Genomic DNA, 24242 nt, shown 5'->3' on the forward strand with positions numbered 1-24242 from the left:
TCATCTTGGGTGCCATCACAAAGCACCTACAGGATAGCCAAGGGATCAGGCCCAGCCAGCATGGGTTTAGGAAGGGCAGGTCCTGCCTCACCAACCTGATCTCCTTTTATGATCAGGTTACCCGCCTGGTGAATATGGGGAAGGCTGTGGATGTAGTCTACTTGTACTTCAGCAAAGCCTTTGACACTGTCTGCCACAAGAAGCTCCTGGCCAAGCTGGCAGCTCATGGTTTGGACAGATTCACTCTGTGCTGGATCAAGAACTGGCTGGATGGCAGAGCCCAGAGAGTGGTGGTGAATGGTGCCACATCCAGTTGGCAGCTGTCACTACTGGTGTTCCCCAAGGATCAGTGCTGGGCCCAGTCCTGTTCAACATCTTTATCGATGACCTGGAGGAGGGGATTGAGTCCAGCATCAGTAAGTTTGCAGATGACACCAAGCTAGGAGCAGGTGTTGATCTGTTGGAAGGTAGGAGAGCCCTGCAGAGGGACCTGGACAGGCTGGCTGGGTGGGCAGAGGCCAATGGGATGAGATTTAACAAGGCCAAGTGCAGGGTTCTGCACTTCGGCCACAATAACCCCAAACAGCGCTATAGGCTGGGGACTGAGTGGCTGGAGAGAAGCCAGGAGGAAAGGGACCTGGGGGTACTGATAGATAGTAAGCTGAAGATGAGCCAGCAGTGTGCCCAGGTGGCCAAGAGAGCCAATGGCATCCTGGCCTGCATCAGGAACAGTGTGACCAGTAGGACAAGGGAGGTTATTCTTCCCCTGTACTCAGCACTGGTCAGGCCACACCTTGAGTACTGTGTCCAGTTCTGGGCCCCTCAATTCAAGAAAGATGTTGAGGTGCTGGAACATGTCCAGGGAAGGGCAACAAGGCTGGTGAGGGGCCTGGAACACAAATCCTATGAGGAGAGGTTGAGGGAGCTGGGCCTGTTTAGCCTGGAGAAGAGGAGGCTCAGGGGTGATCTTATTGCTGTCTACAACTACCTGAAGGGGCATTGTAGCCAGGTGGGGGTTGGCCTCTTCTCCCAGGCAACCAGCAATAGAACGAGGGGACACAGTCTCAAGTTGTGCCAGGGTAGGTATAGGCTGGATGTTAGGAAGAAGTTCTTCACAGAGAGAGTGATTTCCCATTGGAATGGGCTGCCCAGGGAGGTGGTGGAGGCACCGTCCCTGGAGGTGTTCAAGAAAAGACTGGATGAGGCACTCAGTGCCATGGTCTAGTTGACTGGATAGGGCTGGGTGATAGGTTGGACTCGATGATCTTGGTGGTCTCTTCCAACCTGGTTGATTCTATGATTCTATGATTCTAGGAAGTTCTTCACAGAGTGATTGCTGTTGGAATGGATGATCTTGGAGGTCTTTTCCAACCTGGTTGATTCTATGATTCTATGTTATGCTTACAATATTAAAAATACAAGATTCTTTGAAGGCAAAAGTTGGTTCTTCTGATTATATAGCAAGTGAGCATTTATCTGAGATTTGCTCTGTAATTCTGTTACTTTGATCGTTAATTAAAAAGCTAACCAGAAGAAATCTTCTCCTGGTTCTAATAGCATAGGCAGTGGAACATAAGATCACCTGCCTATAACAAAAAGCACTTTTATAAATTTAACAACGCCAAAAGGAAGGGCAAGAAGAGCCTCCACTCCTTACTGGACCAGGAGGGGAACACTATAACTGATGACGAAGAAAAGGCTGAGGTCCTGAATGCCTTCTTCGCCTCAGTTTTCAACAGTAAGGAGGGAGGAGTGCAGGGCAAGTGGCCTCTTCAACTGGGGGATGGGGTCGGGGAGCGGTGTGTTCCCCTGGAAATTCATGAAGAATTAGTTCAGGACCTGCTGAGCCATCTGGACACCCACAAGTCCATGGGACCAGATGGGATCCATCCCAGGGTGCTGAGAGAGCTGGCAGCTGAGCTGGCCAAGCCGCTCTCCATCATTTTCCAGCAGTCCTGGCTCACCGGAGAGGTCCCAGGAGACTGGAAACTGCCAACGTGGTCCCCATCCACAAGAAGGGTCGGATGGAGGAACCTGGGAACTACAGACCTGTCAGCCTGACCTCAGTGCCAGGGAATCTGATGGAACAGGTTATCTTGGGGGTGATAAGAGCGCACCTAAGGGATGGCAAAGGGCTCAGGTTCAGCCAGCATGGGTTTAGGAAGGGCAGATCCTGCCTTTCTAACCTGATCTCTGTCCTGGAGTCCTGTACCCCTAAATTCCTCTCCTGCCCAGATTTTGGGGGGAAAGGGGAAAAGCCGCCTGTTTCCCCCCCCCCCCCTCGCCTGCCCTGCAGCCGTGAAAGGGGGGGAGGACTGCCCCATGAAGGGGGGGACGACTGCCCCGTGAGTTCCCGCGCTGGAGCCAGGCTGGGATTGGCCGTGCGCTTTCGCGCCTAAGGTGCGGTAACTCTGCCCTTTGTCTAGCGAAGGTTCTAAATATTGGGGGTCTTCCCGCCTTTGGGGTTCCCGCTTTGGATTTTGCCCGTGCCTGGACGTATGTGTCTGCCTGAGCTCACACACTCCCCTCGGCTGGACTGCAGAGACCTTCAGGAATTCGCTTTCCTACTGACACCTTTGTGTGCCTAACGACCCTTAACGACCCTTAACGATTCACCTGCAGCTACTGGAGGAGGAACGCAGACCGCACAAGTCAGCCTGAGTGAGTTATTTGGCTTAGCTTAATTTAGTAAGAAACCGCTATTAATTAATAGCTGAGGCCTTTTCCAACTTCTGACTTCCAATATGGTCAGATTATTGATGGTATCCTTGTAGGTTAATTCTCATGCAACTGAATCTGCTTATCAAACTAAATTAATCTTTGTATATATAGTTGTGGGGGTGGGTTTTTGGGAAAATAAAAAATATCTATTTTTGATAAATTCCCGACTCGGCCACGTATCAATTCCTGACCTCTGCAACAGTATGGCGCAGTGTGTGCAGGGTAGTTCAATCATAGAATTTCTACATGAAAAGGGATGCCTAATCACAGGACTTGATTTAATTTGGGCTCAGAAAAATTGTAAAAATCCAGAGAAAATCCTGGAGAAATTAGCTGAGTGCTCAGACCCTGTGATTACTGAGTCTCCAACGGAGCATTTCTCTGTTGTGCTGGGGTCAGTCGTGTCCAGAGAAGGGCGACGAGGCTGGTGAGAGGCCTCAAGCACAAGCCCTACGAGGAGAGGCTGAGGGAGCTGGGGTTGTTTAGCCTGGAGAAGAGGAGGCTCAGGGGTGACCTTATTGCTGTCTACAACTACCTGAAGGGTGGTTGTGGCCAGGAGGAGGTTGCTCTCTTCTCTCAGGTGGCCAGCTCCAGAACGAGAGGACACAGCCTCAGGCTGCGCCAGGGGAAATTTCGGCTCGAGGTGAGGAGAAAGTTCTTCACTGAGAGAGTCATTGGGCACTGGAATGGGCTGCCTGGGGAGGTGGTGGAGTCGTCGTCCCTGGGGCAGTTCAAGGCAAGGTTGGATGTGGCACTTGGTGCCATGGTCTAGCCTTGGGCACTGTGGTAAAGGGTTGGACTTGATGATCTGTGAGGTCTCTTCCAACCTTGGTGATACTGTGATACTGTGATACTGTGACCCAGACTCTGGCTGAATTTGAAAATTATGAAAAAAGAATTCAGGCCTTGGAAAAGGATTTATTAGCAGAAAAAGCTAAAAGCCAAAGTATCTGGGAAAGCATGCTGGCGCAGACAAAGAGCCTGACCGCGGCACTGACTGCCCAGATGAAAGAAAGGCTTGTAATGCCTGCAGACACTGCCTCTTCAGTCTCCATATCTGAATGTGAATTGAGTGATTCGCGGGAATCGGGAAGAAAAGCAGAGAATGCCCCAAGGGGCTCTTCGGGGGAGAGGAGTTCCCCGAAACCAGGCAGAAAAGACTCTGCTAATGACTCAGAGAGTTCTTTTGCACGTGCCTCTGTGCGGCAGAAAGCCTCAAAGCCACGCAGAAAGCGCAGGTCTGAACCGGACTTCCCCGTGGCTAGCGGCGAAGAGAGCTCCGGTGAGGAGGGCGCCATGGTGCAGAAGCACGTGCTACCTGTAATAAGGACTCAGTCCATGAAGGGCAGAAAAGGTGGTGCAGGGACCACCGTTATCAAAAAGCAGTTTACAGACGCACAGCTCAGTGACTTACAAGTCAAATATGCGAGAGATCCTGGGGACTCAATCGCTGACTATGTGTATCGAGTGTCCCAAGCCGGTGGGGACCGGGTCCTTCTAGACTCTGAGGAAGCGGCTGGAGACTGGGGGGACGATGTGTTCCTGACACGTGAACCCGAGGGGACACACAGCCTCACTGCCCGGATATCTTACTGGGCAAGCAGCATCCGCCCAGCCTACCGTAGGGAGCCGACAGAACTAAAGGTCACCAGCTCCTCTGAGCTCATCACTGCTCTCCGCAGACTTGCCTGTGTCCAGGCTATCTATGATAAGGGACATTATGATTGCCTGTTTTATGCCCCTGTGGACCCGGAGAGACTGCACCCTATTATGAAGGGTTTGCCAGCAACTCTGCAAATCCAAGCAATGAAGAATGTTGAAAAGATTCAACAGGTGCTTGCAAAAAATGCAGAGGACGATGCTAAAGAGCACGTAATGACTTGGGCTGAACTGTTAACCGACTTGAATGCCCACGGGCTGCAGTTTGGGTTTGGTTCTCCTGAAGGAAAAGGGGCTGGGGAGAGACAGTCTCGTGCTTCTCCCCCAGAAAATCCCAGGACTCTGCGCAGGCAAGTCCGGCCAGTGCAGGACTGCCCCCCCAGGGGGATGGGTCCTACAGGTTTCTCCCCAAGGGGAAGGGGCAGAGACCCACAGAGTGACTGGAGATCCAGAGAGAAGAGCAGTTGGTATAGACAAGCCCTGACTTTAGGGGTATCTAAAACTGTCTTAAAGCAGCTGGCAGACTGGCAGCTGAAGGATTTAGTGCGGTGCCTTCAGAAATCAGCTGCAAAATCCAGAGGCAGCTGCGAGAAGCCCAGGGCCAGCGGCAGCGGCACGCCCAGTGGTGGCTTCAGGAGTGGCACGCCCAGAAGCGGCAGCCCCCCCGCGATTGTTTCAGCTGCTTCTCCGGGCAGGAAGGTTAACTCTTCCTTACCTTCCCGGCAGGAGTCAAAAAACTAAATGAGGCGGTGACTGCGTCAGGCCTCTGTCACCGCTTTGTAAACATCTGTCAATGGTCTGACAACGACGAACCCTTTATCCTAATCCCGACTGGACCCAGTAGAACGGCCGTAAAATTCCTAATTGACACAGGTGCTCAAATCAGTGTTTTAAACTTAGAACTGGCAAAGAGCCTGGGGATACAGCCATCCCGTAAAAGGATAAGAATACAAGGTGTTACAGGGGCACCTGATAGCTGCTACCTAGCTAAAACAAGGGTATGGCTCCCAGGGGACAAACGCAGCACCTTGGTGGAAGTTGCCTTAAGCCCCTACCTGGGGAATATATTGGGTTTTGATGTGCTGGCTGGCAAGAGGTGGCATCTTCCAAACGGCTCTCTTTGGAGCTTCGGTGCCTACGGGGTGGAGTCAAGGAAGGTGAGAACAGCCCATGTAAACACCTTGCAGTTGGCTCCAGCATTACCTCAAGCCGGCATCACCTATGCATCTCAATACCCCTTACCTGCAACAGCCAGGCAAGGCATCTCTGACGTGATTGCCGACTTGGAGAGGAGACAGATAATCTGTAGGACTCACTCTCCATACAATTCCCCGGTCTGGCCCGTTAAAAAACCGGATGGGCGCTGGAGACTTACTATAGATTATAGGAAGCTGAATGCTAATACTCCTCCCCTCGCAGCAGCAGTGCCTAGCCTAACCTCAGTGGTCACAGCCATTCAGGCTGCATCCCACTCGTGGATGGCTGCCCTGGACATCCGGGATATGTTTCTCATGATTCCCCTGAGAGAGGAGGATAAGCCTCAGTTTGCTTTTACCTGGCAGGGGATTCAGTACACCTTTAATCGTTTACCCCAGGGGTACAAGCACTCTCCTACCATTGCCCACAATGCACTAGCAGTGCTTCTGGACACTGTCAAGGTCCCAGAAGGCATTGTCATTTATCAATATATAGATGACATATTAGTGGGTGGGGACAACAAAGACCAGGTGGGCTCCGTAGCAAAAGCCATCTGGGAACTGCTGACCCAGAATGGGTTAGACATCCCCTCTGCCAAGTGCCAAGGCCCAGGACAGGAAATCAAATTCCTTGGGGCCTGGTGGATAGCAGGAGCAGTGGCAGTGCCTGCTGACACCCTGGAGGAAATTGAAAAGGGCCAAATCCCCAGGAACAAAAAGGAACTGCAGAAGTTATTGGGAACCCTTGGATATTGGAGGAAGCATATTCCCATCTTCTCAGTGATTGCCAGGCCACTGTATGATCTGCTGAAAAAGCACAGGGCCTGGGATTGGACAGCAAAACACAGTGAGAGCCTTAAAACCCTTAAGGACGAGTTAAAGGCCTACCAGAAACTGGGTCCATTACACCCACAGGACCCCTTAAGGGCAGAATGGGGCTTCTCTGAACATGCTTCCTATTGTGGAATCTATCAGAAGGGACCTAAAGGCCCCACTAGAGCCCTCTTGTTTTCCTCTACAGTGTTCAAGGACACTGAGAAGAGGTATTCTGAATGGGAAAAGGGGCTCCTTTCCCTTACAAGGGCTGTTAAGGAGGCAGAGAAGCTTCGCACCACACAGGATATTGTGGTGCAAGGACCTTTCCTCCTGCTTAAACCAATTCTCAAGGGATCCCCTCCACCAGAGGGGATAGCCCAAAAATCCACTGTAAGGAAGTGGTATGCCTACTTAGAGGGAATTGCCCAGCTCATGCCTCTAAGATAGGGCCCGGCCAAGGTGTCCAAACTCCAGCAACCAGTAAATCCAGACACAACTTTACTGGGACAGCTCTATAAGCCATCTCCAATAGATGTAGCTCCAGAGATAACCACAGACTCTGACACTGAGGGAGTGTGGTTCACAGATGCCTCTTCCCAGAGAGTGGGCTCACAGTGGCACTACAAAGCAGCAGCTTTAAAAATCAGTACAGGCAGGACTGTTACTGAGGAGGGTGAAGGCAGTGCTCAAGTGGGTGAACTGCAGGCCCTCATGTTAGCTGTAGAAAATGGTGCCAAAGCATCTACACAGACTCCTATGCCACCTTTAAGGGAGCTACGGAGTGGATTTGCCAATGGGAGGCAAATCAATGGGAGATTGGCAGCACCAAGGTTTGGAGAACTGGAGATTGGCAGAGACTGCTGGAGATAGGCTGGTCGAGACCCATCAAGTTGGGATGGGTCAAAGGGCATTCTAAGAAGGAAACCCCTGCTGCAAAATGGAATCAGCAGGCTGACTACCTGGCACGTATCCATGTGGTGGGCAGTGGGGAAAAGGATTGGGAGAGATTAGCTGAATGGTTGCACCTTAAAAGGGGACATTCAGGCAAAGCTGATCTCTACTATGAGTGCAGGTCTCGGGGATGGCCAGTCTCACTCTCAACATGTGAGACCATTGTTTCAGCCTGTCCACAATGCCAGATAAGGCTGAAGGCCAACCACCCAAACCTTGCACCAGCCCAGCATATCCGCCAGGACAAAAGTCTCTGGAACACTTGGCAGGTGGATTATGTGGGACCCCTCAAGCCATCACATGGAAAAAAATACATACTGGTTGGCGTAGAAGTGGTCTCTGGTCTAACCATGGCCACTGCCACCAGTGCAGCCTCAGGAGCTCAAACCGTTGAGACTCTCAAACACTGGTTCGGCATCTTGCCAATGCCTGAGTGCATCCAGAGTGACAATGGATCGCACTTCACTGCAAACTCAGTGCAAGACTGGGCACGTAGTGAAGGGGTGAAATGGGTGTTTCATACCCCGTATTACCCCCAGGCAAATGGCATTGTCGAGAGGGCAAATGGCCTGATAAAAAGACATGCAAATGTGTCTAAGGGTGGCTGGGACTCATATTTGGCCCAAGCAGTCTTTACAGTCAATAATCGTTGGGGAAGCTATGGAAGCCCCAAGATTAAGGCCTTCGGCCCAGCTGAGCCAGTAGTGGACAGTGACCTTGTGCCAGGGGAAATTAAGGATAAATCCTTGTCCCAGATGCAAGTGGGCCAACCTGTGCTTGTCAGACTACCCTCTATAGGGGTGGTGCCAATGACACTGGGTAAACCCAGAGGCTTATATGCCTGGGAAGCCCTAGATGCAAATGGAAAAGGCCACCGGATCAGTGCACGGTGGATCGTCCCCAATTATTAATTGTCAAGCCTGGCCTTTATAGGCCAAGGCAGGTTTTGTCTCCTTACAGGTTAAGGTCAAGGCAGAGGACCAGTTCCTGACCACCTGACCAGCACCTGGGAAAGGGAGAGCCAGCTACACGAGAGATGGAGTCATATCACCGGGGTGGCCAGTGGATGATGGCATCAGGACCCACGGACTGTGACCTCCAGCCATGGACTCAGAGCATCTAAGGCTCTGCCATGAACTTGGTTGCTCTACCAGGAACAGAGCAATCTTCAAATTGACTGTGTAGCTTTATTTAATACTGTTTGGGCTATTGTTAAGCCTTGTTAAGTATTGTTAAATATTATTGGGGCGATTAATGTGTTATATATTGTTAATGTTGGAAAAGGCTAAGCTATATATATATATTAATAGGTTACTAAATTGAAGGGGGATCACCTATCACTCAAGTTCTAGACAAAGATGCTCATTACCACCGGGGTGGGATGTCCTGGAGTCCTGTACCCCTAAATTCCTCTCCTGCCCGGACTTCGGGGGGAAAGGGGAAAAGCCGCCTGGTTTCCCCCCCCCCTCGCCTGCCCTGCAGCCGTGAAGGGGGGAGGACTGCCCCGTGAAGGGGGGGACGACTGCCCCGTGAGTTCCCGCGCTGGAGCCAGGCTGGGATTGGCCGTGCGCTTTCGCGCCTAAGGTGCGGTAACTCTGCCCTTTGTCTAGCGAAGGTTCTAAATATTGGGGGTCTTCCCGCCTTTGGGGTTCCCGCTTTGGATTTTGCCCGTGCCTGGACGTATGTGTCTGCCTGAGCTCACACACTCCCCTCGGCTGGACTGCAGAGACCTTCAGGAATTCGCTTTCCTACTGACACCTTTGTGTGCCTAACGACCCTTAACGATTCACCTGCAGCTACTGGAGGAGGAACGCAGACCGCACAAGTCAGCCTGAGTGAGTTATTTGGCTTAGCTTAATTTAGTAAGAAACCGCTATTAATTAATAGCTGAGGCCTTTTCCAACTTCTGACTTCCAATATGGTCAGATTATTGATGGTATCCGTGTAGATTAATTCTCATGCAACTGAATCTGCTTATCAAACTAAATTAATCTTTGTATATATAGTTGTGGGGGTGGGTTTTTGGGAAAATAAAAAATATCTATTTTTGATAAATTCCCGACTCGGTCACGTATCAATTCCTGCCCTCCGCAACAATCTCCTTCTATGATCAGGTGACCCGCTTGGTGGATGTGGGGAGGCCTGTGGATGTGGTCTATCTGGACTTCAGCAAGGCCTTTGACACTGTCCCCCACAGCAAACTGCTGGCTAAGCTGTCAGCCCATGGCTTGGATGGCAGCACTCTGTGCTGCGTTAGGAACTGGCTGGAGGGCCGGACCCAGAGAGTGGTGGTGAATGGTGCCACATCCAGCTGGTGGCCAGTCACAAGTGGTGTCCCTCAGGGATCAGTGCTGGGCCCCATCCTCTTTAACATCTTCATAGATGATCTGGATGAGGGCATCGAGTCAGTCATCAGCAAGTTTGCAGATGACACCAAGCTGGGGGCAGATGTGACTGATTTGGAAGGCAGAAGGGCTCTGCAGCGGGACCTTGACCACCTGGACAGATGGGCAGAGTCCAATGGGATGGGGTTCAATAGCTCCAAGTGCAGGGCGCTGCACTTTGGCTACAACAACCCCATGCAGAGATACAGGCTAGGGTCGGAGTGGCTGGAGAGCAGCCAAACAGAGAGGGATCTGGGGGTACTGATTGATACCCGCCTGAACATGGGCCAGCAGTGTGCCCAGGTGGCCAAGAGAGCCAGTGGCATCCTGGCCTGCATCAGGAATGGTGTGGTCAGCGGGAGCAGGGAGGTCATTCTGCCCCTGTACTCTGCACTGGTTAGACCACACCTTGAGTATTGTGTTCAGTTCTGGGCCCCCCAGTTTAGAAGGGACGTTGAGATGCTTGAGCGTGTCCAGAGAAGGGCGACGAGGCTGGTGAGAGGCCTTGAGCACAGGCCCTATGAGGAGAGGCTGAGGGAGCTGGGATTGTTTAGCCTGGAGAAGAGGAGGCTCAGGGGTGACCTTATTGCTGTCTACAACTACCTGAGGGGTGGTTGTGGCCAGGAGGAGGTTGCTCTCTTCTCTCAGGTGGCCAGCGCCAGAACAAGAGGACACAGCCTCAGGCTGCACCAGGGGAGATTTAGGCTCGAGGTGAGGAGAAAGTTCTTCACTGAGAGAGTCATTGGGCACTGGAATGGGCTGCCTGGGGAGGTGGTGGAGTCGTCGTCCCTGGGGCAGTTCAAGGCAGGGTTGGACGTGGCACTTGGTGCCATGGTCTAGCCTTGAGCTCTGTGGTAAAGGGTTGGACTTGATGATCTGTGAGGTCTCTTCCAACCCTGATGATACTGTGATACTGTGATATTATCTACTCTCTCATATTTCCTGTGCTGCAGGTGTGTTCAGTTTGTAATACAAAACTGCCTTGTAGACCTCTCTTGCTTTGAAAAGTTTAACCTCACTAAACCAATGTTTGAAGAGGAATTATACTGAACACTACTTGAAGGCACAGGTAAGTAGGAAGAAAAACTTACTTACAAAAATAAGAGAAGAGCTGGCACGGGACTCGAAACAGCTTTGATTAAAGGAAAATCTTGCATCTGGAGTTGGATGAAGGCATTTTCTTCAGTGTTACCTAGAGATGTTTTAATTTCAGGGTTGTTTTACACAAACCTTCTAATTTATTTTTTTTCTTTCTCTTGAGATGGATGTACTTGTTTTGATTTTCATATATTTCTACCAATAGGCAAAAGGAATTAGCTCTTGAATACTACTTATTTTTACATAAGAATGATCAAGGGCTTTGAAGATCTCTGACCACAGCAGTTTTGTTGATTTGCTTGCAAGCTGGTAAGGAGATGGAATAACTCTGAAGTACTTTCGTTTCACAAAAGGTTATCCTGGGTTAGGGTGGATCCCTCCCCCAGTAGAATAAAGTCACTACAACATGGATTTTTGTAAAGTCAGGGCAAAATTAAATTGTATTTCTTATAGTTTAAATAGAACAGTATAAAGAGAATAAACTGCTAGAGAAATATAATAACCTTAACAAAGATGGGGAAGTGGTCAAGTGGCAGCAAAGCAGCAAAAGCATCAGCAGCCAAAACAGCAGCGGGGAAAGATAGCAGTGTGCTCAGCTGAAGCAGCAGAAGCAGCAAGGGGAAGGTACAAGCTGTGCTTCCAGACATAAAGCACTTGATGCTCCTATGAAATCATATTGAACCTCATAAGGTTCTCCTCAGCCCATCTCTGCAGTTTGTCCAGGCCCCTCTGGATGTCCCCATCTCATCCTTCAGCCTTATCAGCCACCCCACTCAGCTTGATGCCATCTGCAGCCTTGCTGAGGATGCCTCAATCTCCCTGTGTCACCGGGGAAGACACTGAACAGTTCTGGTGCCAGCAGAGACCCTTGAGGGACACCACCTGTTGAAGTCCCTCGTTGAAGCAAGCCAACCCACCATCATTTCAATAACTTGAGGTGAAAGCAAGCACTCAACAAAAATATCAAGGGTAGAAAATGAGGTCGTCTAATTTTGCAGGCATAAGGAGTTTTTTTGTTTTGGTTTGGATTATTTTTTCTTCTTCTGGAGAAGTTCCAATTTCCCAACTCACCCTCCAGCATTACAGGAATTACTGACAAATGGCTATTCCACTGTTCAAGAAGAGACTGGATGAGGCACTTACTGCCATGGTCTAGTTGACTGGCTAGGGCTGGGGGATATGTTGGACTGGATGATCTTGGAGGTCTCTTCCAACCTGGTTGATTCTATGATTCTATGATTCTTTTCATGTACAACAGGAACTTTATCACTGTCTACTGTTCGGAACAAATCTGACTGTGCAGGTCCTGCTCTGTTTACTGAACCTCTACTATTTACCAACCAGGTAGCTTTTGCTAAATGTTTGTCCCAGTTTTTCAGAGTTCCACCCCCCACGGCATTTAGGGTGGTTTTCAGCAAACCGTTGTCGCGTTCAATCTTCCCTGAAGCTGGTGCATAGTAGGGTATGTGGTAGATCCACTCAATACCATGCTATTTGGCCCAGTTTTTCACAAGATTGTTCTTGAAATGAGTGCCATTGTCTGACTCAATTCTCTCTGGAGTTCCATGTCTCCACATGATCTGTCTCTCCAAACCAACAATGGTGTTACGTGCAGTAGCATGTGGAACTAGATAGGTTGCCAGCCATCCGGTGCTGGCCTCTACCATCGTTACCACATACTGCTTGCCAGAACGAGATCGAGGTGAAGTGATGTAGTCAATCTGCCAGGCTTCACCATACTTGTACTTTGACCATCTCTCACCATGCCATAAGGGCTTGATTCACTTAGCCTGCTTAATATTGGTACAAAAGTCATAGTCATGGATGACTCGGGTGATAGCGTCCTTGACCTATCACGAGCCCATCGGTATGTTGCATCTCTGCCTTGATGTCCAGATGAGTCATGGGCCCACTGAGCTAAGAACAGGTCATCTCGGTGTTTCCAGTCAAGGTCAAGATCAGAGTTGGTATCAACTTGAGAAATCTTAGCAGCTTGGTCTGCCTGCTGATTGTGTTGATGTTCCTCAGTAGCTCTGCTCTTAGGCATGTGTGCGTCTACGTGCCGCACCTTCACTGGAATTCTCTCCAGCCATGCAGCAATGTCCTGCCATAGATCAGCACACCAAATAGGCTTTCCTTTCCTCTGCCAACCATGCTTTTTTCCAGTCCTTTAGCCAACCCCATAGAGCATTGGCTTGTCGGGGTCTGGAGCCTGGCGAGAGGCGGATCGGGGCACTGACGAGTCGACTCTATAGCTTCTGTGCATCAGTGCGTTTTATTAAGGCAATACAGCGACTTGTTTAACCCTCAGAGGAGGTGTGCACAACTAACTTAGTTTGAGATTGGTACAAGTAGAAGGTACAGATTGGCTCAAAGTTATGTGCAAGGCACAGATAGGTCATTCCCCATCAAAACAGCCCGTGGTCCCACCTCAGGGGGCTAGCAGGCTCAGCCCCCTGGAGGTGTATCCGCCTCCGGGGGCTGGCAAATTCCATCCCCTATCAGGTGTGCGTAGGTTGCTCAGCCTAACAGCCTAGCTTCCTTGGGGCCTGCTGGACTCCAAGGACATTTCCCATCACAAGGTCTCATGTTTACAGCTCATGCCCGGCTGCGGGAGAAATTCTCCCACATTGGCTACCATCCATGAGCATGTGTAGAGGTAAAGGATAGGCCAATTCTCACGTTCAGCCACATCAAGAGCGAGTTGGACAGCTTTTACCTCAGCGAACTGACTGGATTCTCCTTCTCCATCTCTCGCTTCGGTAACTCTCCTGGTTGGACTCCAGACTGCTGACTTCGATCTTCGCTTGTTCCCAACAAGACGACAGGAACCATCTGTGAACAAAGCATAGTTCTTTTCCTCATCAGAGAGATCACCATAGGGAGGAGCTTCCTCAGCACAAGTTATTTTCTCCTCTGGAGGTTTGGTACAGTCTGTGCCTTCCGGCCAGTTGGTGATCGCCTCCACCAGACCAGGTCGGTCAAGATTACCCATTCGTGCTTGTTGGGTTGTCAAAGCCATCCATTTAGACCAGGTTGCATCTGTGGCATGATGCGGTGATGAACCTTTGCCTTTGAACATCCAGTTTAGAACTGGCAATCTAGGAGGTAAAAGCAATTGTGACTCAGTTCCAATCACTTAGGAATCGGCTTTCCATCCTTCATATGCTGCTAGTATTTCTTTCTCTGTTGGGGTGTAATTTGCCTCTGAACCTCTGTAGCTACAACCTCAGAAACCAAGTGGACGACCATGTGTCTCATTTGGAGCTCTCTGCCAAAGGCTCCAAGTTGGACCATTGTCACTGGCAGCCGTGTACAGAATGTTCTTAATGTCCGGACCAGATCGCACAGGTCCCAAGTCCACTGCATGAACTACTTCTTGCTTGATCTGATCAAAGGCTGCTTGTTGTTCAGGTCCCCACTCGAAATTCTTTCTCTTAGAAGTCACATTGTGCAGAGGTTTGACAATTTGACTGTGTTGCAGAGGGCAGAAATACGTGGCCGAGTCGAAAATTTATCAAAAATAGATATTTTTTATTTTTACAAAACCCGCCCCCACAACTATATATACAAAGATTAATTTCGTTTGATAAACAGGTTGAGTTGCATGAGAATTCTACAAGGATACCATTAATAATCTGACTATATATATTTGGAAGTCAGTTTTTGGAAAAGGACTCAGCTATTAATTAATAGCGGTTTCTTACTAAATTAAGCTAAGCCAAATAACTCACTCAAGCTGGCTCGTGCGGTCTGTCTTCCTCCTCCAGCGGCTGCAGGAGTCGTTAAGGGTCGTTAAGGGTCGTTAGGCACACAAAGGTGTGCCTAACAGTAAAGCAAATCCTTTATTTCTCTGCAGTCCAGGCACAGGAGAGTGAGCGAACTCGTCCAGGCACAGGCAAAATCCAAAACGGGAACCCCCAAAGGCGGGAAGACCCCCAATATTTATAACCTTGGCTAGACAAAGGGCAGAGTTACCACACCTTAGGCGCGAAAGCGCACGGCCAATCCCAGCCTGGCTCCAGCGCGGGAACTCACGGGGCAGTCGCCGCCCCCTTCTCGGCTGCAGGGCAGGCGAGGGGGGGGGAAACCAGGCGGCTTTTCCCCTTCCCCCCGAAGTCCGGGCAGGAGAGGAATTTAGGGGTACAGGACTCCAGGACAGACTGAAACCAGGAATGTGTAGTCTCCAAAATCCCACTGCACCTAAGAAAGAGAGAGTGTCCTTCTTATTGGTGGGAACTGCCATGGTGGAGACTTTTTTGATCACCTCCTGTGGAATGTGACGGCGACCATCCTGCTACCGCTCTCCCAGAAACTGAATCTCTCTGGCAGGTCCTTTGACCTTGTCTCTCTTAATGGCAAAACCTCCTTGCAACAGAATGTCAGTGATTTTGTTACCTTTCTCGAAGACTTCCTCAGCAGTTTGGCCCCACACAATGATGTTGTCGATGAACTGGATGTGCTCTGGAGCTTTACCTTTCTCCAGTGCATTGTGGATGACTGAGTGACAGATGGTTGAGCTGTGTTTCCACCCCTGAGGCAAACGATTGAACTGGTACTGGATTCCTCTCCAGGTGAATGCAAACTGAGGCCTGAACTCCTTTGCTATGGGAATAGAGAAGAAAGCATTAGAAATGTCTATGGTAGCATACCATTTAGCCTCCTTTGATTCCAGCTCATTCTGGAGTTCCAGCATGTCCACCACAGCTGCACTCATGGGTGGAGTCACCTCATTGAGGGCACAAAAATCACCTGTGTCAACTAAAGCCCTGTATTGCTGAACTTTTGAACTACCAGGCCACCTAATGAATACATTCTAATAGATTCGGTTCTCTCCACTATCCCTTTTCTTCCCTTGGCTGAGGGCCGGGCACCCCTAATGCTGAACATGGCATGTGGGGTGTACACAATGATTTGTGTTGTTGTGGGAGAAATTGCATTTGTTGGAATAATTGCAGTTGCTCTGGGGGGCTGAAGAAGTGACAGCTACTTTTCTGGCATTGCTGCCTCTGTTTCTGCCACTCTGTAGTTCCCTGACTCTCTTCAAAAGAGCTGAAGTACTGTGATGGTTTGGGTGTTCCCCGCCTTCCCACACTTTAGAAATCACCCAGACTAGACTCAGACGACTCTGGGAATATAAATGAAGCTATTTATTTACAGCTAGCACAATCATAGAATCATAGAATCATAGAATCAACCAGGTTGGAAGAGACCTCCAAGATCATCCAGTCCAACCAATCACCCAGCCCTAACCAATCAACTAGACCATGGCACTAAGTGCCTCATGCAGTCTTTTCTTGAAGACCCCCAGGGACGGTGCCTCCACCACCTCCCTGGGCAGCCCATTCCAATGGGAAATCACTCTCTCTGTGAAGAACTTCTTCCTAATATCCAGCCTATACCTACCCTGGCACAACTTGAGACTGTGTCCCCTTGTTCTATTGCTGGTTGCCTGGGAGAAGAGGCCACCCCCCACCTGGCTACAATGCCCCTTCAGGTAGTTGTAGACAGTAATAAGATCACCCCTGAGCCTCCTCTTCTCCAGGCTAAACAGGCTCAGCTCCCTCAACCTCTCCTCATAGGATTTGTGCTCCAGGCCCCTCACCAGCTTTGTTGCCCTTCTCTGGACATATTCCAGCACCTCAACATCTTTCTTGAATTGAGGGGCCCAGAACTGGACACAGTACTCAAGGTGTGGCCTGACCAGTGCTGAGTACAGGGGAAGAATAACCTCCCTTGTCCTACTGGCCACACTGTTCCTGATGCAGGCCAGGATGCCATTGGCTCTCTTGGCCACCTGGGCACACTGCTGGCTCATCTTCAGCTTACTATCTATCAGTACCCCCAGGTCCCTTTCCTCCTGGCTGCTCTCCAGCCACTCTGTCCCCAGCATATAGCGCTGTTTGGGGTTGTTGTGGCCAAAGTGCAGAACCCTGCACTTGGCCTTGTTAAATCTCATCCCATTGGCCTCTGCCCACCCATCCAGCCTGTCCAGGTCCCTCTGCAGGGCTCTCCTACCTTCCAACAGATCAACACCTGCTCCTAGCTTGGTGTCATCTGCAAACTTACTGATGCTGGACTCAATGCCCTCGTCCAGATCATCAATAAAGATATTGAACAGGACTGGGCCCAGTACTGATCCCTGGGGAACACCACTGGTGACTGGCTGCCAACTGGATGTGGCACCATTCACCACCACTCTCTGAGCTCTGCCATCCAGCCAGTTCTTGATCCAGCACAGAGTGAATCTGTCCAAACCATGAGCTGCCAGCTGGGCTAGGAGCTTCTTGTGGCAGACTGTGTCAAAGGCTTTGCTGAAGTCCAAGTAGACTACATCCACAGCCTTCCCCACATTCACCAGGCGGTGTCAAGGCCTCAATAGGCCACATGACACAGCTCAAAATTCCCTGCCAGCTAGTAGCCATCTCTCCCACACAAACCATAAGAGGGGACATGCACTCTTCCCCAGAGAGAGATGTGTAGGGAGGAGAGAAGGGAAAGAGAGCACTATTAGCCAGGCACTGGCTTAATAAGCTGTGATACCAGAAAACGGAATAACAATATTACAAGATCCTGGAATGTCCAGATCTGTCCTCTGGGATAAGTCTTGGTCTCTGTAGTTTTCTTAGGGGAACCTGAGACCCCCTCAGGCTATGACATATGTTCTGCATTGCAAACAATTGTGCACAGTATTCCTATGCTTATGTGTTGGAGCGTGCTCTACTGGCTGAGTGTATAAATTTGGGCTGTTATGATCAATAAACTGGCTTTGGCATAATTCAAATTGAATCGTTCCTGAAGACCCTTGCGGCGAGTCCCAAAACCATACCGGTCTATGGACTTGTTTACCGTGGCCCGCCGGTAAGTATTGATAGCAGGCAGAGCGGCCTGAAACAGAAAGGGATTTGGTCTTGGTGCCAAACTGTGTTGCAGAGATTAAATGATTAAATTCCCAACTGCCCACGTTCCTCTCTGCAGCTAAACTGTCCATCTGACAAAGCCTTGCAGTGCTTCTTTGGGGCCATGCTGCACCCCAAACAAAGCTGCCTTCATTGGGTTGACCCTTCAGATCTACCTGGTGTTGAGCCTGAGCCTTTTTGCCAGCTCTTGCTAGGGCTTCACTTGACAGCTCCTAAGACAGATTCCTCCTGCATTTCTGTTGCTTGTCCAAATAGTTTCTTATCTACTCACTCAGTTCCACATCTTCAGAAGAAAAGTGGCAGTGTAGAAATCTGGTCTGTTGGTCAAGAGTGATGTGTGTGGTAGTAGGAAAGGAAGTAAACCAGATCAATCAGTGTTCACCTGACCCTAAATGAATATAGTGATCTTGAAAAGTGCTTGGCTGAGAGATGTGAAGATGGTTGTGTCTTGACCCCAAAATAAGAATGATGTGGACAATGAGAATTGAGGCTTCTCTGGCAGCACTGCTAGGAAGCCTGGCTGCTTCTAGGGCTGCAAAGAGAGTTTGGACTTTGCTCTGGCAGAGGGATTGGACTAGATGATCTCCAGCCGCTATCATTCTGTGATTCTGTGACTTTTGCCTGATCAAACATGCCATCTCCATGCCTTGTTATTCTGTGACTGTTGCTGAAGACAGACAATGGTGTTGAAAGATCAGTGGAATACAACTGTAACTGGTGGCAGTTACGTGTATACTGGAATTTTTTATACATACCAATTAAAAATGTTGATCATACTGAGTACAGCCTATATACAATCTTATGAAGAAATAGTGCTTTGAGTCATAAGTATCTGTAGTACTGTGTTGAATAGCATCGTAGAGCTCACACCATTTGGTTGGTATCTTCAGTTTTTATAGTCTTCTAAGCCAGTGGCATGAAAATAACACTTGTGTAAGTATAGCAATGCTGAACCCTTGGGAGAGGCATATTTGGGATTGTGCGGGGAGAAGATGTCTTGTTGGGGACAGTCTGCCTGGCATGGGGCAGCAGGCACCCTTGTTCCTGTAAATAAACCCTGTTTAAATAATCGATGATAACTGCATTTAAATCTAACTCTCTGACATAAGGTGTTGATAAAATGTAAACAGTTATTGAAAAATTTTTGGGTTTTCACTAAATATGGAATCTTAGCCATTTATAAGTACTTAGGTATGTAGATCTATTTAGATCTATTTTAAACAATCTTTAGATTAAGGTCAAGACATCAAAAATGGGACAATACACGAATCCAAAAACCTTTGCAGTAGCCCTTTACCCATGACCCACAAACCTATCTTTATATAGAACATAACGATTTCTCTTCTTGCTATTTGCAGGTGCTCCTGACCCAACAGCAGGTGCTAGCATAGATGATGAAAACTGCTGGCATTTAGATGAGGAACAGGTCCAACAACAAGTTAAACTCTTCCTCTCCCAGGGTGGATACCATGGATCAGGGAAGCAGCTCAATTTGCTTTTTGCGAAGGTATGTTGAATACTCTAAACCTTCCCTCTTTTCTCTCTACCCACTCCTCTGGCCAGTCCTTATGTAGAATTGTAGAATGCATTAGAATCCATTGAGTTGGAAGGGACACTTAAAGGTCATCTAGTCCAACCCCCCCCCCCTACAATAAGCAGGGATATTCCCAACTAAATCACATTGCTCAGAGCCCCATCAAGCCTGACCTTGAATGCCTCCAGGGATGGGGCCTCCACCACCTCCCTGGGCTACCTGTTCCAGTGTTCCACCAACTTCATAGTAAAGAACTTCTTCCTAATACCTTGTTCACATCTTACTCAAAGTCCTATTGTTCTAAAACAAAACAAAGCCTTGGGAACACGACGGCAAGTTAATAAGCAGTGGTACATGATCTGATATGTCTTGAGATCAATTTAAGCATATGAGGTAACATTTCAACTGCCTGCTGTTTTGCTGTTCTCTTCCTTCCTACCCCCAAAATGTTGGAGAAACCTGTAGCAATGATGGTCTTGAATCAGCTTGTATAATACACCTGTGGATTACTTGTGGGAGAAGCATGTTTGCAAAGTTGCAGTGAGATACTGAAACTAAAAATTGTTACAATTGGAAAGGAAGATTTTTTTTCTTCTCTAAAAAGTTTCACATCATATATATAAGTTATATTTCTTATTTAACAGAGATGGAATATTTTATAGTGTAGCATATTGCCTGTACTGTGGTTTGGATTTTTTTTTCAAGTTTGTATTAAAAGATTAATTTCTTAGGTGCGAGAGATGTTAAAGATGAGAGATTCAAATGGAGCTCGCATGTTGACGTTGATAACAGAACAGTTCATGGATGACTCTCGTCTGTTGCTTTGGAGACAACAAGGAACTGCAATGACTGACAAGTATAGGCAGCTCTGGGATGAATTGGGTAAATGTATAGATTTCAAAATAATTTTGATGTTTGCATATATAACAAAGAAACAATTACCTGACTGGAGTGGAGAAAAACTTTCTTTTTGTACTAGATAAAGCAGGTTAGAGTTTTCTTCAGGTTTGCTTGTTCAGTTAAACTTGGGTAAGTATATAAGCCACGAGCACTAAACTGTAAAGGTTAAGGAAGAAATAGATTCACAGCTACAAAGAAATAGAAGGCAAAAAGAGAATATTCATTAAGAATATAAGAAGATAGCAGCAAAGGAACACAGAAGTCCAATACTGAGCAGGAAAGGGCTATAACAACATTGCTTTACTGGAAAGGTCAGTTGTGATCAAATACATGAATACAAGAATAATATTAAGTAACCACCAGCATTGCTTTCCTAGGCATTGGAACAAACTACTAACCAGTTGATATGTACATATACAGATGATTCTTGAGGATCTCTTTTTTATCACTTTTATTTAAAATACAGTGGTAAATCTAATTTATCTAAAATATAATTCACTGAGTGTATGAATGAAGAGATTGGTAATTGGTTAGGAATTCCCCCACTACTTGAAATTACCCAGACTGAGACAATTTGGAGGTAAGATGAAGATATATTTACAGCATGGCAAAATATACAAGCATATATACACAATATATACAAGAATTTACAAGTATTTAAAATTATGTACAAGTTAGGAATAATGCAGAAATCCTGATTCCCTCACAGACAAAACAAACTGCCCAGAAGGGCTCAAAGCTAACCCGCTTTCTGTTTCCTCCTCCCTCTGTCTCAGAAACCCACACATAAACAAAGGACAGCTTAGGTGTTAATTGCTGCAATTAGAGGTGAGGTGCCAAACCAGGTCGGGGTTAAAAGAAAGCAATTAGATCGAACTACACAGAGACCAGACGGAGAGGTGAACAGGGCAACTTCCCAGGAGAAAGTGAGATTACATTATTTATGTTTTAACTTTTTATCTCTCTCAGCAAACCAATGAATGATATAGACATCATAATTATTTTCTTTTCACAACCAATGATCTAATTTACCTCACTAAAATATTCAAATTAACCTCAAACCATCACAATCCATCCCTCTATATCATTCAGTGTTTTGCTGAAAATTATCTTTCTGATCTAAACCAATATTTACAATAATGAATACTAAAGTCCATATTTTCAGTTTACTCTTCATTTCCATCTGTCTTAGATCTAGGTGATGCAAAATCTCAGAAAAAAAGAAACAGTTTCTCCTCATAGATGAGATGAAAACAGGGACTCCCAGGTGATTTAGGGTTCATGCTCATATACCGTAGATTTTTTGTAGATTCTTTCTTCGGACCCCATGTTGTACCTGAAACATAAACTCCTAACAACTTGTATTATACACTCTGAATTTAAACTCTCTCAGCTAAGGTTAGATTTCTCTGTGGAATACACTGGATTTCACCATTCTCCTGCATTACCCAGTAGGTGTGACCAGGACCTTCAGCAGAAACCACCCCTCGGACAGGTTTCCCTTCGCCTGAAGGAGAAAATACCCAAACAGTTTTCCCTAACAGATTCTTTTCACCTACAACAGGAACTTTATCACCCCGTCTACTGTTTGGACCAAGTCTGATTGTGCAGGTCCTGCTCTGTTTACTGAACCTCTACTATTTACCAACCAGGTAGCTTGTGCTAAATGTTTGTCCCAGTTTTTCAAAATTCCACACCCCCCCTGCCATGGCTTTTAGGGTGGTTGTTCCAGTGGGTTCTTTCTGGACCAGGGAACACACACACACATAGGTACCCCTCTCTGGGTACAATTTTAACGCTTTATTATAGCTCAAATACTAAAACCATAAAGAGAAAGGTATACTGGAAACTACAATCCTTATAGCTCAAATACTACAATCATAGAAAGAAAGGTATATGACAAGGAATGCTGAGTAACTCAACTGACCAGCAAAACTCTTGAGATGCATAGATCGCAGAGCTGGCAGGCACTTAGCTTCTTAAGGCAGGTGTCCCCACTGGGAACCCCACCATCATGGTGGTAACACTGGTGCCACTCCAATCCAGCTACCTACTGTCAGTATAAATGGGTTCAGAATTCTGTGACGTACGGCCAGGATGTCCCAGAAAGCTGAACAAAGGAGAACACAGCTGCTCCTTTATTTTAGAATCTCTTACATAACATCTTTCCCTATGGCTCATGCATATACTTGCAATCTCCATTTTCCCTGAGACTTATCTTTTGTAACCTAGTCAGTATTGGCCTGTTGTAACTTCTGATAAAACAGATACCAACTCTTCACTCTTACATTGGTTTTCAGCAAACCATTGTAGTGCTCAATCTTCCCTGAAGCTGGTGCATAGTAGGGTATGTGATAGATCCACTCAATACCGTGCTCTTTGGCCCAGTTTTTCACAAGATTGTTCTTGAAATGAGTGCCATTGTCTGACTCAATTCTCTCTGGAGTTCCATGTCTCCACATGATCTGTCTCTCCAAACCAACAATGGTGTTACGTGCAGTAGCATGTGGAACTGGATAGGTTTCCAGCCATCCGGTGCTGGCCTCTACCATCGTTACCACATACTGCTTGCCAGAACAAGATCAAGGTGAAGTGATGTAGTCAATCTGCCAGGCTTCACCATACTTGTACTTTGACCATCTCTCACCATGCCATAAGGGCTTGATTCACTTAGCCTGCTTAATATTGGTACAAAAGTCACAGTCATGGATGACTTGGGTGATAGCGTCCTTGACCTATCGCGTGCCCATCGGTATGTTGCATCTCTGCCTTGATGTCCAGATGAGTCATGGGCCCACTGAGCTAAGAACAGGTCATCTCGGTGTTTCCAGTCAAGGTCAAGATCAGAGTTGGTATCAACATGAGAAATCTTAGCAGCTTGGTCTGCCTTCTGGCTGTGTTGGTGTTCCTCAATGGCTCTGCTCTCAGGCATATGTGCATCTACATGCCGCACCTTCACTGGAATTCTCTCCAGCCGTGCATCAATGTCCTGCCATAGATCAGCACACCAAATAGGCTTTCCTTTCCTCTGCCAACCATTCTTCTTCCAGTCCTTTAGCCAACCCCATAGAGCATTGGCTACCATCCATGAGTCGGTTTAGAGGTAAAGGAGAGGCAAATTTTCACGTTCAGCCACATCAAGAGCAAGTTGGACAGCTTTTACCTCAGCGTACTGACTGGAGTCTCCTTCTCCATCTCTCGCTTCAGTAACTCTCCTGGTAGGACTCCAGACTGCTGACTTCCATCTTTGCTTGTTCCCAACAAGATGACAGGAACCATCTGTGAACAAAGCATAGTTCTTTTCATAGAATCATAGAATCAACCAGGTTGGAAGAGACCTCCAAGATCATCCAGTCCAACCAATCACCCAGCCCTATCCAGTCAACTAGACCATGGCACTAAATGTCTCATCCAGTCTTTTCTTGAACACCTCCAGGGACGGTGCCTCCATCACCTCCCTGGGCAGCCCATTCCAATGCCAATCGCTCTCTCTGTGAAGAACTTCCTCCTAACATCCAGCCTATACTTACCCCAGCACAACTTGAGACTGTGTCCCCTTGTTCTATTGCTGGTTGCCTGGCAGAAGAGGCCACCCCCCACCTGGCTACAACCTCCCTTCAGATAGTTGTAGACAGCAATGAGGTCACCCCTGAGCCTCCTCTTCTCCCAGCTAAACAACCCCAGCTCCCTCCACCTCTCCTCATAGGGTTAGTGTTCCAGGCCCCTCACCAGCTTTGTCGCTCTTCTCTGGACAAATTCCAGCACCTCAACATCTTTCTTGAATTGAGGGGCCCAGAACCGGACACAGCACTCAAGGTGTGGCCTGAGCAGTGCTGAGTACAGGGGAAGAATAACCTCCCTTGTCCTACTGGCCACACTGTTCTGCAGGCCGGGATTCCATTGGCTCTCTTGCCTACCTGGGCACACTGCTGCCTCATCTTCAGCCTACTATCTATCAGTACCCCCAGGTCCCTTTCCTCCTGGCTGCTCTCCAGCCACTCTATACACAGCCTGTAGCGCTGCTTGGGGTTGTTGTGGCCAAAGTGCAGAACCCTGCACTTGG

General features: G+C 48.0%; 1 protein-coding gene across 2 annotated transcripts in view; it reads left to right on the forward strand.

Annotated features, from left to right (window-relative positions):
- LOC135173779 (zinc finger SWIM domain-containing protein 6-like) overlaps positions 1-24242 on the forward strand; it is a 474519-nt gene that overhangs the window by 229834 nt on the left and 220443 nt on the right. For both annotated transcript variants that reach the window (XM_064140924.1, XM_064140926.1), the window contains exons 3-4: positions 19104-19252; positions 20011-20161. In XM_064140924.1, coding sequence (XP_063996994.1) covers positions 19104-19252; positions 20011-20161 — 300 coding nt within the window. The remainder of the gene's footprint in view (positions 1-19103; positions 19253-20010; positions 20162-24242) is intronic.

The sequence above is a fragment of the Pogoniulus pusillus genome, assembly GCF_015220805.1.
Source record: "Pogoniulus pusillus isolate bPogPus1 chromosome W unlocalized genomic scaffold, bPogPus1.pri SUPER_W_unloc_1, whole genome shotgun sequence".
Taxonomy (NCBI): Eukaryota; Metazoa; Chordata; class Aves; order Piciformes; family Lybiidae; genus Pogoniulus; species Pogoniulus pusillus.